Genomic DNA, 13,704 nt, shown 5'->3' with positions numbered 1-13,704 from the left:
AGTACTATCATCAGAATGTTGAGGTGAAATCTGGGACATCTTCTGTTCTCCTTAAATTCAAAACTTGTCCCAACTAGCCTGAAATTTTTATTTTTATATTTTACAGTTTCCAGACATCAGTCAAGAATCTGATTCTCCATTTGTTTTCATCTGCAAAAATCCTCAGGAAATGGTTGTGAAGTTTCCTATTAAAGGAAATCCAAAAATCTGTAAGTCATGATTTTTTTTTCTTTAAGACTAGTCAAGTGCAGTAGTGAGGAATGGGGAAAAAAGTAGAACAAGGAGTTCAATCTGTAACTGACTGTGAACAATCGGTTGACGTAACCCACTACCTTTGGATCAGCCTGTAAGTCATAATCTTTGATGGTCTAATTTTCTTTTCTTTTTTTTTATCTTGCATCTCACTTGTCTAGATCTTTATATAATCTTCCCTTTTGGCCAGGCATGGTGGCCCACGCCTGTAATCCCAGCACTTTGGGAGGCTGAGGCGGGTGGATCACAAGGTCAAGTGATCGAGACCATCCTGGCCAACATGGTGAAACCCCGTCTCTACTAAGATTACAAAAACAAAAAATTAGCTGGGCGTGGTGGTGTGCGCCTGTAGCTGAGGCAGGAGAATCGCTTGAACCTGGGAGGTGGAGGTTACAGTGAGCTGAGATTGTGCCATTACACTCCAGCCTGGTAACAGAGCGACACTTGGTCTCAAAAAAAAAAAAAAAAAAAAAAAATTATTGTGTTCTGTGTATCCCTAGTGTTGGAGGCTTAATATAATTATACTTATCAATAACTTTATGTTAGGATAACTACAATAAAGGCTTTCCAAAGTATATCTTGATCCACAATTATTGGCACAGTAAGTCACTCTAAACTTCTATTTCAGATCCTATTACATTAAAATACTATTTGTCAGCCAAAAGAGTGTTTTGCCCCACTGTACTGCTCGTCAAAGGAAGTAGTAAGGCAGTGCAGTGGCAACATTGTCATTTATCCATTTATTCACTGTTAATATTCAACTCAAGAATAAGGGCTGGGCGTGGTGGCTCATGCCTATAATCCCAGCACTTTGGGAAGCCGAGACAGGTGGATCATCTGAGGTCAGGAGTTCGAGACCAGCCTGTCCAACATGGTGACACCGCGTCTCTACTAAAAATACAAAAAATTAGCAGGGCATGGTGGTGGGCACCTGTAATCCCAGCCACTTGGGAGGCTGAGGCAGGAGTATTGCTTGAACTCGGGAGGCAGAGGTTGCAGTGAGCCGAGATCGCGCCACTGTACTCCAGCCTAGGCAACAAGAGTGAAACTCCATCTCAAAAAAAAAGACTTAACATTTTAAGTATTTATTATATTATTATTATTATTATTATTATTTTTTTTTTTTTTTTTTTTGAGACGAGGAGTCTCGCTCTGTCACCCAGGCTGGAGTGCAGTGGCTACGATCTCAGCTCACTGCAAGCTCCTCCTCCGGGGTTCACGCCATTCTCCTGCCTCAGCCTCTCCGGTAGCTGGGACTACAGGCGCCTGCCACCACGCCCGGCTAATTTTTTGAGCCACACATCTGTGGTGAGGACGGGGTTTCACCGTGGTCTCGATCTCCTGACCTCGTGATCCGCCCGCCTCGGCCTCCCAAAGTGCTGGGATTACAAGCGTGAGCCACCGCGCCCGGCCAAGTATTTATTATTGAGCATCTATTTTAGAGACACCACTTTCCACATTTCTCTTCATTATTGGTTCTCAGAGTACGGCCTTGGCTCTCTTGCTTTTCATTCCTTTTTAATATTTTTTTTTTTTTTTTTGAGACAGAGTCTCGCTGTGTCTCCAAGGCTAGAGTGCAGTGGCCCAATCTCGGCTCACTACAACCTCCACCTCCTGGGTTCAAGCGATTCTCCTGCCTCAGCCTCCCGAGTAGCTGGGACTACAGGCGTCCGCCACCACTCCCAGCTAATTTTTGTATTTTTAGTAGAGATGGGGTTTCACCATATTGGCCAGGCTGGTCTCAAACTCCTGACCTTGTGATCTGCCTGCCTCGGCCTCCCAAAGTGCTGGGATTACAGACCTGAGCCACTGCACCCGGCCTCATTTTTAAACTTCTTATTAGTTAATTGATTGAGACAGTGTCTTGCTCTGTCACCCAGGTTGGAGTACAGTGGCATGATCATGGCCCACCACAACCTCAACCTCCCAGGTCTAATCCTCCCATATCAGCCTCCCAAGTAGCTGGGACCCATCTTTTCTTCCTCTGTCCTAGAGCAGCCTCTTGTATTTCAAAGCAGTCTCAAAACACATATAGTGGGCCGGGCGCGGTGGCTCACGCTTGTAATCCCAGCACTTTGGGAGGCCAAGGCAGGTGGATCATGAGGTCAGGAGATCGAGACCATCCTGGCTAACACAGTGAAACCCCGTCTCTACTAAAAATACAAAAAATTAGCCAGGCATGGTAGTGGGCACCTGTAGTCCCAGCTACTCGGGAGGCTGAGGCAGGAGAATGGTGTGAACCCGGGAGGCGGAGCTTACAGTGAGTCGAGATCGCACCACTGTACTCCATCCTGGGCAACAGAGCGAGACTCCGTATCAAAACAAAACAAAACAAAAACAAAAACAAACAAACAAAACACATATATAGTAGTGGTGGCCTCCCTGCCTAACATCCTTGGAAAAGCAACATCAGCAACTCTCCCATTTGCTCATGTCAGTTACCATTTTGTGCCTCTTTGTCACTGCTTTCCCATTGTGTGAATTGCGTGATTCTAGGGCATGCATTGTCCTCACTGGTGCACAACTCTCCCTCATCCAATACCTTGGGGACCAACTAGCCATTTTATAAATCTATGCCCTAGAGAAGTACTTCTCAAACTATAATGTAACTAAAAATCACCTAGCAAGCTATTAAAACACAGGTTCCTCAATCCTGCTCTCAGGTGATACTGATGCTATTGGCCAGCTGGCTGTACTTTAAGTAACACTGCTTTCAATCACAAAATGAAATGCTTGGAGTAGGAATTTATATTAATGTATATTTACTGCAAAATTCAGGCAACATCTTGATTGATAAGATCCTAAGATTACTACACATTGGAAGATCTGAACCAAGTTGCCCTTAACTGACACAAATTATTTACTTCAGACGGTACTCCAGTTGGTGGCCCAGTAGCCCTGGAAATCCTTTCTTTTCTCCACTATTAAGGATTTCTTTATTTTTGAGATAGGGCCTTGGCCTGTCACCCAGCCTGGAGTGCAGTTGTGTAATTATGGCTCATTGCAGCCTCCACCTCCTGGGATAAAGTAATCCTCCCACCTCAGCCCCCAAAGTAGCTGGGACTACAGGTATGTGCCACCACACCCAGATAATTTTTAAATTTTTGGTAGAGATGAGGTCTCACTATGTTGCCCAGTTTGGTCTCAAGTGATCCTCCTGCCTTGGCCTCCTAAAGTGTTAGGATTACAGGTGTGAGCCACCACACTTGGCCCTGTTTAGGATTTAGATCTCCTTTTACCCTCCCTCTGTTTCGGTTCTAGCAGTCTACCCCTTCCTCCTCCATTTCATTCTCACCTTCCTCTAGGTACTGGTGGCAACACTGGTGGTAGGAGGAAACGGTGGTAAATCCTCTCTCTCAGACCCGCTGTTACTTGATCTTTAGTCCTACTTCCCTTTTCGTAGCTTCTTCCCGTCTTGGTTTTCATCTGCTGCCTAAAGTCCTTTGAGAAAATGTTCTGTGTAGAGTTTAGATATTTCTCTGAAATGTTTTACTTTAGTACTTTCTCTACACCTTCAGGACCTATAGAGCCTTCATTTTTCTCCATAAGGTTTCATGATGGGGAGGGGAGTGACATTCTTAGGAGAAAGCTTTAATAACTTCCTATCTTTTTCCTATTGTTTCTGTTAGTTAATGGTACACTAGACAAGGTTAAAAATTGCACAGAAACAATAGGTAGTGAAAATTTTATTTTGAGATGGGGTCTCACTCTGTCATCCAGGTTGGAGTGCAGTGGCACAATCTCGACTCACTGCAACCTCCACCTCCCAGGCTCAAGTGATCCTCCCACCTCAGCCTCCTAAGTAGCTGGGACCACAGGCATGTGCCACCATGCTTGGCTAATTTTTTGTATTTTTGCTAGAAACGGGGTCTTGCCATGTTGCCCAGGCTGGTCTCGAACTCCTGAGCTCAGGTGATCCATCCACCTTGGCTTCTCTAAAAACCTTCTACTCTGCCAGAACTCTCTTCTCTTAGGTCCTAGGGGATACCTCCAGTAGTTTAAGCTGGAAAAGTCTTTAATCCCAGTTACACTGGGGAAAATACATACCTGCCTCTTGATTTGGAATGGTTATCACATTTTCCTCTAGATATATTATTACATGAAGTGATTAAGTTTAATAGCATTAATAATATTAATACTTGGTCAGACACAGTGGCTCATGTCTATAATCCCAGCACTTTAGGAAGCTGAGGCAGGAGGATCACTTGAAGCCAGGAGTTTGAGACCAGCCTGAGAAACATAGCGAGACCCTGTCTCTACAAAAAAAAAAAAAAAAAAAAAAATTATCCCAGTGTGGTGGCGTGTGCCTATAGTGCCAGCTACTTGGGAGGCTGAGGCAGAAATATTGCTTGAGCCCAGGAATTCAAGGCTGCAATGGGCTATGATTGCAATACTGCACTCCCGTCTGAGTGACACAGCGAAATCCTGTCTCTAAAAAAAAAATTAATTAATAGTCTGCTTTACTTATAACACTATGGCTTAAATTTTTTTTTTTTTTTTTTTTGTGGGATGGTGTAGGAACTAGCTACCCTTTACAGATTAGTTCTATGATAAATATATTCGAAATTCCAAACTTATTTTTGAGACAGGGGTCTCACTGTGTTGCCTAGACTGGCCTTGAACTCTGGGCTCAAGAGATCTTCCTGCCTGAGCCTCCCAAGTAGCTGGAACTACAGATATACACTTACTATGCCCGGCTTCAGGTTCCAAACTTCAGACTTGCAAATAAACTTTTAGAATATGACCCATTTATGTGTTGTATCACATATATATGGATGTATAAATGCCTTAAATTAAAGGTGTATGATTTGTTTGTTTTTGGAAGTGTAAATTTGAGTTTGCTTGATCGTAAGGTAATTGTGTCTCCTGAAATTGAAATAATTCAGAAAAGAGCAATATACAATAGGGTATCACCTGGCTCTGTGTCTGCTTTATATAGGTTGAATACTCAGATAAAGGAAATTTTTTAAATTTAACAACATGCTCTATAAACTCATGCACCTTATATCTTTTGCCAACCATGTGAAAATTCCTATGAGAGTTATATCAATTGATGACAAATATTTTTTCCCCTTTTAACTTCGTGCCCATCTGCTGCACATGCATTTGATTTTCTTTTAGGCACTATGATTGAGGAGGTGGTTTAACACTGAAACGATTAGGTACTAAATGTAAAAATATTGGGGAAATACAGAAACTAAGTGTTACACCCTACCATGAAGAGGATGTATTGTATGTCACTGTGGTTCACTATCCAGATCCTGATCTTAGAAGCCCAGGGTGGGCCGGGCGCAGTGGCTCACGCCTGTAATCCCAGCACTTTGGGAGGCCAAGGTGGATCACAAGGTCGGGAGATGGAGACCATCCTGGCTAACACGGTGAAACCCCGTCTCTACTAAAAATACAAAAAATTAGCCGGACATGGTGGCGGGTGCCTGTAGTCCTAGCTACTTGGGAGGCTGAGGCAGGAGAATGGCATGAACCCGGGAGATGGAGCTTGCAGTGAGCCGAGATGGCACCACTGCACTCCAGCCTGGGCGAGAGTGCGAGACTCTGTCTCAAAAAAAAAAAAAAAGAAAGAAAGAAAGAAAAAAGAAGCCCAGGGTGAACTAGAACTCAGAGCTTAGAGTTCCTGCAATCTAAGGACAGTCATGATGACTGCTGCTTTCCACAAGAAGCCCCGGTCCCTTACCATCATTGCCCACAGCTGGCCCAAGAGTTGCCTCTATTGGCAATCACTCCGTTAGACGTTAAGGATACAAAATGTCCATGATTGTAAGGAGTTCACAGATTGTTGGCAAATGTCTGATTTTTTTTAGGCAGCCTAAGGGATGAAAGAACGTCTGAATTCCTGGGAATATCCTGGAAATACTTGTTCCTCTTGTATCTTGTTTCTCCTATTAGCTTTCCATTTTAGACATCATCATTGAAGCCAGAGATTAGTCTGCCTACCATTGAGTGTTTTATTCTAATGGGTTGATCTTACCTGAGCTGGTCTCACTTTGAGGGCTTTCATAATCATACTGGAGTCTCCTGAAATGTAAAATAGGAATGTTCTCATTCAGTAAAGCTTTAAGAATGTGAAGAAAATCATATGTCTTTTTTTCTTATGAGGAATCTGAAATAAATAATAATTAAAAGACTTGCCTGGGGTTTTATGGTAAATGAAAGGTGAAATTGAAACCATAACTAAGAAACCTAACTCCCAAGCCTCGGCGTAAATAATATAACCACCCTTACTTCTTCAGGAGACTGAATTTATGAAGCGCCCCCCCACTTTTTTTTTTTTTGAGATGAGGTCCTGCTCTGTTGCCCAGGCTGGCGTGCACTGGTGAGATCTCAGCTCACTGCAACCTCTGCCTCCTGGGTTCAAGCAATTCTCCTGCCTCAGCCTCCCGAGTAGCTGGGATTACAGGCGAGCACCACCACACCCAACTAATTTTTGTATTTTTAGTAGAGATAGGGTTTTGCCATGTTGATCAGGCTGGTCTTGAACTCCTGACCTCAAGTGATTTGCTTGCCTTGGCCTCCCAAAGTGCTGGGATTACAGGCATAAGCCACACCTGGCCTGAAACACTTTAATATATATTATTTCAGTTATAGGCTGAGCATCCCAAATCTGATCTTTTATTTTTTTTTGGGAGTGGGTCTCACTCTGTCACCCAGGCTGGAGTGTAGTGGTGTGAACTCGGCTCACTGCAACCTCTGCCTCCCTGGCTCAAGCAATTCTCCCACCTCAGCCTCCCAAGTAGCTGGGACTATAGGCCTGCACCACCATACCCGGCTAATTTTTTATTGCTTTTATTTATTTATTTATTTATTTTATTTATTTATTTTTTTTGAGACGGAGTCTTGCTCTGTCGCCCAGGCTGGAGTGCAGTGGCGTGATCTCGGCTCACTGCAAGCTCCGCCTCCCGGGTTCAAGCCATTCTCCTGCCTCAGCCTCTCTGAGTAGCTGGGACTACAGGCGCCCGCCACCACGCCCGGCTAATTTTTTGTATTTTTAGTAGAGACAGGGTTTCACCGTGGTCTCGATCTCCTGACCTCGTACGGATCCGCCCGCCTCGGCCTCCCAAAGTGCTGGGATTACAAGCGTGAGCCACCGCGCCCGGCCTGCTTTTATTTTTATTAATTTTTTTTTTTTTTTGAGTTTTACTCTTGTTGCCCAGGCTGGAGTGCAATGGTGTGATCTCAGTTCACCGGAACCTCCACCTCCCGGGTTCAAGCGATTCTCCTGCCTCAGCCTCTTGAGTAGCTGGGATTACAGACACCCTTCACCATGCCCAACTAATTTTTGCATTTTTAGTAGAGACGGGGGTTTCACCATTTTGACCAGGCTGGTCTTGAACTTCTGACCTCAGGTGATCTGCCTGCCTCGGCCCCCAAAGTGCAGGGATTACAGGCGTGAGCCACTGTGCCCGGCCAAAAAAAAAAAAAAAAAAAAAAATTTTTTTTTTTTAGACAGGGTCTCACTCTGTTGCCCATGCTGGAGTGCAATGGCATGAGATCTTGGCTCACTGCAACCTCCACCTCCTGGGCTCATGCCATCCTCCTGTCTCAGCCTCCTGAGTAGCTGGGACTCCAGGCTTGCACCACCATACCTGGCAAATTTTTGGGGGGAGTGAGGGGGGTTTGGTTTTTTTGGTAGAGACAGGGTTTCACCATGTTGGCCAGACTGGTCTGGAACTCCTGGGCTCAAGCGATCTGCCTGCCTTGGCCTCCCAAAGTACTGGGATTACAGGCATGAGCCACCACGCCCTGCCACAAATCTGAAAATCTGAAATGCAGAATCTAAACCTTTTTGAGCTTCAACATGATGCTCAAAGGATATGCTCACTGGAGCATTTGGGATTTTGGGTTTCTGGATTTGGGATACTTAACCAGTAAATATATATAATGCAAATATTCCAAAATCCAAAAAAATCTGAAATTTAAAACACTTCTGGTCCCAAGCATTTTAGATAAGGAATACCGAACCTGTAGTTATTTGATTAAAGGACTTAGTGTACGTGTAATACACGTAGCTCAGTGACTGGTCTATAGAAAGCACTTAATGTTAGCTATAATCTTCTCAGTAACTCTGTGTGTTAGTAAGGGCTTTTTCCTCCTTTCATTTTACAGGTTTATGGAAGTTGTTTTACTCAAGTCTTTCTGGCTCAAGGTTTCCTGTTCTTTTCACTATATCAGATTGCCTCAGGAACAAATTATTCCAATTTACATTTCATTTCTAGGGCACAATATCATACAGTTGGAAGGAACCTTCAGTATTGTATAGTCCGGTTTCCTCTTAGAGTTGATAAAATTGAGGACAAGAGTGACTAGGTAACATACTCAAGGTTATACACCTAGGAAGTCTCAGGATTAAAACTGAGTTTTTCAGCCAGGTGTGGTGGCTCATGCCTGTAATCCCAGCACTTTGGGAGGCTGAGGTGGGGTGGGGGATCGCTTGGGGTCAGGAGTTCAAGACCAACCTAGCCAACATGGTGAAACCTTGTCTCTACCAAAAAATAAAAAAATTAGCTGGGAGTGATGGCACACACCTGTAGTCCCAGCTACAGGGGCGGCTAAGGCAGAATTGCTTGAACCTGGGTGGTGGGGGTTGCAGTGAGCCGAGATCGTGCCATTGCACTCCAGCCTGGGCGACAGAGACTCTGTCTCAATAAATAAACAGAGTCTTTCAACTTATGCAATACAGACAACTGGATGTCTGGAGTCCTAGATGGAATTCTAAATTCTGTCCTAGCTTATCCTAAAAAGCTGAATGAGACTCACCTCTGGGTACCACCACCTTTACAATCTGTACTCTTACATTTATCTGATATCTGCTATTTATGGTTACTTAGTACTGTCTATATATAATATAAAGGTTTTGAAATTTGTAGTGTCTACCTTTGTTTAATTCATTTGGTGAGAGCATTTATTGAGCGTCTACCATTTGGCAGTCACTATGGTAGTGTTAGGGATACAAAGGCTGACTTGCCTTGTAACAGGGCTCTTTGCCAGATGGCTGGCGCATGTTCAGGTTTTCAGCCAGGCAGCATAAGGGATAAAAGAACTCCTAAATCCCTGGGAATGCCCTATGCTCTAAAGCCCTAATTAAAATCAACAGCATTGTGATTATTGTTAAATGATATTCGGGGTATTACTTAGTGATGGTTTCTGAGGAAGCCCAGAAAAGGACATAATGTTCTTCTAGAAGCAGGTGTAGCCTAAAAGAGAAGAGAGAGAGAGATAAACAGACAAAGAGAGATATACAGACAGACTAATGTTGGGCAAGACGAGATTTAAGTAAACAGGGAAACTTGTTAGGCTGAGGCTAATTTTTCTCACAATCTTACTGTGCCATGGTCAGTACATGTATTCTAAACTTAATTGGACAAGTGAAAATACTGAAATCCAGAGAAATTGAATGACTCGCCTAGGTCATACAGCTAGTTAATACCAGAGAAGAGTGGACTAGAACCTGGGTCTTCTGATTTTTAGTCCATTGCTCTTTCTGTTATGCCTGATTGCTGCAACAAATGAAAATGACAACATATTGAGAGGCAGTGATTATGGGCATGGGCCTGTGGTATATTCAGCTGCCTTTGAAGGGGAAGACTCCTTGTTTTTTTTTGTTTTCTTTTTTTTTTAGTGCTGAGACTGAACTGAATTATGTTTCTATTTTCAGCATAAGCATCACTATTGACTTAGATGAGACTTTCTGTGGGAGAAAGCAAACTGCCAAACTGTTCTCAGGCCAGACAGACAGGAATTCTCTTAAGATTCTCCTAATGAGATGGATGGTTCCTAAGGCTGCTACCACTGAGCCAAACTCTCTCCTGGTAGATCTGAGAAGAGGTCAGAGACCACATCAGTAATATACCTTTCATTAGGGTCACCTGGGATGGGAAGGTTGCTTGTTTTCTAAGTTTAACACTTAGAGAGTCATATAGCCTATGACCTTTAACCTTCTTAGCTGGTGATAGGGGCCCTTTGTCAGTAAAGCATTCATGTGGATTCTATTCCACTGTTGCAGGTCACTCCCCCTATTAAGTCTGAGGCAGCAAAGGGGTTTTGAACTGCTTTTCTCACTGTGAAGATTCATGCATTATGCTCAGCCAGTTAACAGGTCAGAGGAATGGATTTCCCACTGTGTGAAATGCCTTCCTTTATTGCATGTGTATATTCTTAAAAATTTGCCTTAGCATCAAACACCTTTAAAAATGTGATATTTCTTTTCTAGTAGCTACAAAATTAGAAATAATTAACTTCTTAGATTCTTAGGACAAATACTCATTGTATGCATTTGTGTATCCTTGTACAGTGTTCCCATTGCTTCCTTATTCTTACAGAATGAAACTGAAGTTTGGAAGTGTCTGAGTCCTGAAGTAAGATAATTGAAAGTGACAGGAACACAGTAACCAGAAGACCTGGGAGGCTACAAAAGATTTGCATTGCAAATACAAAAATAAATAATGAGACTTCTTTTTCTTACAGGGAAATTGGATTCCAAGATCCATCAAGGAGCAAAGAAGGGGTTAATGAAGCAGAATAAAGCTGTCTGACCCAGGAGAAAAGGAACTATACAGCATAGTGGAGTTTTGTGTACTAAAATTGCTATCTACTGGTCCTTTGGAATTGAAGTAGTAGAAACCTAAAGGCTTGGCATCAGGCTTGAATATCTCAGAACTTAAACTCTTACCAAAATCTGTATATTTTTGTTAAGGAGTGGGATTCCTACTTTATGTAATGGGTCAAAATCTTTGAATACATTATTTATAAAAACCTGTTTAAAAATTCTAAGTCTTTTGACATTTTTCTCAGAATAGTATCAAAAGAGATTGGACCAAGTTGGAAATTCCTTTCCTTTCTGAGACTTGTATTTGTAGTTAGAAAGTTTTTAACCTAGGTTAATGATTTTTTTTTTGAGGGATCCTCTCAGATTTTAAAGTTTCTTATCAAAGGGATAATCTGATAGAGTAATAGGATGTTTGAGGAATCCTGTGCTTAATACAAACCTGTGATAGGACAGAAAGGTTTGTAACAAGTTTTCTGCTCCAATCCAATGTCTCTTGAACAGTCTGAATGAAATGTGAAAAGCCGAGTAACCTTCATTGGCAAATTTTTTTTTTTGGAAGGAATAACCTGAAGAAGTGCTTCCACTTCTTGGGTTTGAGAAGCCAGGATATGGATGGTTCAGACTGGGAGAAGATGGAGCCACCTGCTAAAGCACCATGAAGTTGCCCTATTTATTTTGTTGGTATTGCAAAAGCATCACTTAGATGGGGCAATTAGAAACAAACTAAAAAATAAAATCGCCTCAGTAAACGCATCCAAATACCCCCCAAATGCTGAAATCAAACCTTTTAAACCATTCACATCCCAGAAAGCTATGTGCTTTGGAAAAAGAAGAGGTTGGTTTGAAATGAGATTTTTGTCAGTCTGGCTGTCCTTAGTGAAACACTTTCTGAGGCTGTTCTGAAGAGCTGTCAGAATCTCAGTTGCTGGCATCCTGAGGAAATTCATGGTCTTAAATGTGTATGTTCTGCTTTTTATAAAACACCACCACCACACTGGGGAAGTTGGACTCCCTCCAGCAGTTGTGTGCATGACTTAAAAAAGAGAGCAAGGGAGAGAAAAAAAATGTGCCCTGTGTTATGAAAAAGATTAATTTCCCCTTTCTTTAATCCTTCATATTCAGCGTTTATTTGCATTGAAATGCCTCCACTCGTTATGCATTGATGTTCACTCAACTGTGAACCCTGCTTGTTGCATAGCTCTAGGCATTGGTTTTGCAGGGCCTGATCACTCTGGATTCCCAGGGAAAACCCACCCGATTCTTGTTCCGGTGATGCAAACATGTAGTATTCTCTTTTTCTGTTCAGCCTCTGGAGAAAGGGGAAAGGACTGCTAATGTCCACTTCTTTGGCAGGGGGCATGTTGGGGGAGTCTCTTTCTGGCTTCCTGCAGACCCTACTATTAAGGAAGCCATACTGGGTTCACTATGCAGCTAATAGTTTACCAAGCAGTAGCACCTTGAATTCTGTGCTGACGTTGTCTGGCTCTCTTAATACCAAAATAAAACTAGAAGGCGGGAGGTGAAGAGCCTAGGGAGGGAGGAAAAAAGTTTATTTGAACAACAGCCTGAGCATAGAGGTGTCTGGATTGATTTTTTTCTCCTGGATAGACTGTGTACATGCCGAAAGAAAAACACCAGGAGCTGCGACAGATCAGGTTATGCAACCATTTTGTGTGCTGAGATAAGACAGTTTACAAGAACTTTACAAGTTTACAAGAACCCACCTCAGCATCCAAAATATGCAACTGGAGCCTCATTAGTAAGTGGCAGAATAACATGGAAACTTCTCCTTTTCATGGTTAGACTGTGAAAGTCTGTCTTTAGTTCATATAGTGGTGGTGGTATAAGGTCTGTCTTTTATTTGTGGAGACATCAGGGAGGAAGTGTGGGAGAAACTTGGGGATAGATGGCCTTCAGTTGCTCAGTGATGAATAGCACAATTTAAAGCCTAGTGGAAATTCTTAGCAGCCTGAGTGCAAACTTGCCCAGGAATAGCCTTTTAGTACTTTACAACACTTTGCTCTGACTATGTAACTCTGGGGCAGTGTGGCCTAAAGGAAGTTTCACAGTTCTGAGCTGGTTTTTTGTTGCCGTCTAAATATCTGTACCCCCTTTTGAATAGTGGGGTTCAATTGCTGTCAATTTGTATAGTACCTAAAGGATTCAGCTTTTTTGTTTTTTGTTTTGTTTTGTTTTTGGTTTTCCAGGCAGGACTCAGTCTCATTTATATAAAGTCAGAGTAGGGGATATATGAAACTGGAGACTTTCTCTGACGGGATTTAGGAAGCCTTGGCTTTATTGCTTCTTGGCCTTTTGGCTAAGATCAAATGTAGGAAGCCTTGGCTTTGCAGTTAGATGTTTGGAATAGAGTAAGGGTTTTTGTTTGTTTCTTGCTATAGCTAATCTGGAAAAAGAAAACTAGGTATCCCCTCTTTTAAGTCAGAAGTTTACTAAAATTCATTTTTTCCTAGGAAGTAAGTGTGAAAAATTTAGACTTCAAAGCCCATTTATGTGGATTTCATTTAATTTAGTAAATTTTAAAAATGTACCTAGCCAAGATCAAGATAGCATGGGAGTTATTCTCAAAAAGCCAGCTCAAAAAGACGAGTAAAAAGCAAGCATCTATTAAACTAAAGATATCAGTGAACTTCAGTTTGTTAGGCCTGGGGAGGGACAGAAAATCCAATGATGAAGGAATTTTTTTTCCTAGAGATTCAAGTAGCCAAGTATACATCTGCTGCTCTGAGCTTCTGTAAATGTGTTTGGAGGGAGGTGATCCATACCACAGACACCAGCAGCAACAAGGCATCCAGCATGTGGAGGACTTTTCTACTTCTCTCATGCAGAGAAGAAAGAATACAGCCTCAGTGCCATCCTCTGACACAAATAAA

At 42.5% G+C, this 13,704-nt stretch overlaps 1 protein-coding gene and 1 long non-coding RNA gene across 6 annotated transcripts in view; one reads left to right on the top strand and one right to left on the bottom strand.

The window, feature by feature from the left end:
* Nucleotides 1-11,037, top strand: part of TRIP4 (thyroid hormone receptor interactor 4) — a 68,039-nt gene extending 57,002 nt beyond the window's left edge. For 2 of the 5 annotated variants that reach the window (XM_032175817.2, XM_058427238.1), the window contains 2 exons: nt 107-209; nt 10,732-11,037. In XM_032175817.2, coding sequence (XP_032031708.1) covers nt 107-209; nt 10,732-10,799 — 171 coding nt within the window. In that variant the 3' untranslated portion in view covers nt 10,800-11,037. Of the gene's footprint in view, nt 1-106; nt 210-9,922; nt 10,093-10,731 lie in introns of all 5 variants that reach the window. The other 3 variants (XM_058427236.1, XM_058427237.1, XM_032175820.2) reach the window with 3 other exon arrangements.
* The window catches only part of LOC131381112 (uncharacterized), a 71,313-nt gene that overhangs the window by 1,978 nt on the left and 55,631 nt on the right, over nt 1-13,704 (bottom strand). The window contains exons 2-3 of the long non-coding RNA XR_009209582.1: nt 6,239-6,285; nt 3,548-3,693 (exon numbers count right to left, since the gene is read on the bottom strand). This is a non-coding gene — a long non-coding RNA (uncharacterized LOC131381112). The remainder of the gene's footprint in view (nt 1-3,547; nt 3,694-6,238; nt 6,286-13,704) is intronic.

This window comes from Hylobates moloch, unplaced genomic scaffold (assembly GCF_009828535.3).
Source record: "Hylobates moloch isolate HMO894 unplaced genomic scaffold, HMol_V3 SCAFFOLD_14, whole genome shotgun sequence".
Taxonomy (NCBI): Eukaryota; Metazoa; Chordata; class Mammalia; order Primates; family Hylobatidae; genus Hylobates; species Hylobates moloch.
Note: the sequence above shows the minus strand (reverse complement) of the source record. Positions and strands in the feature narration are given on the sequence as shown.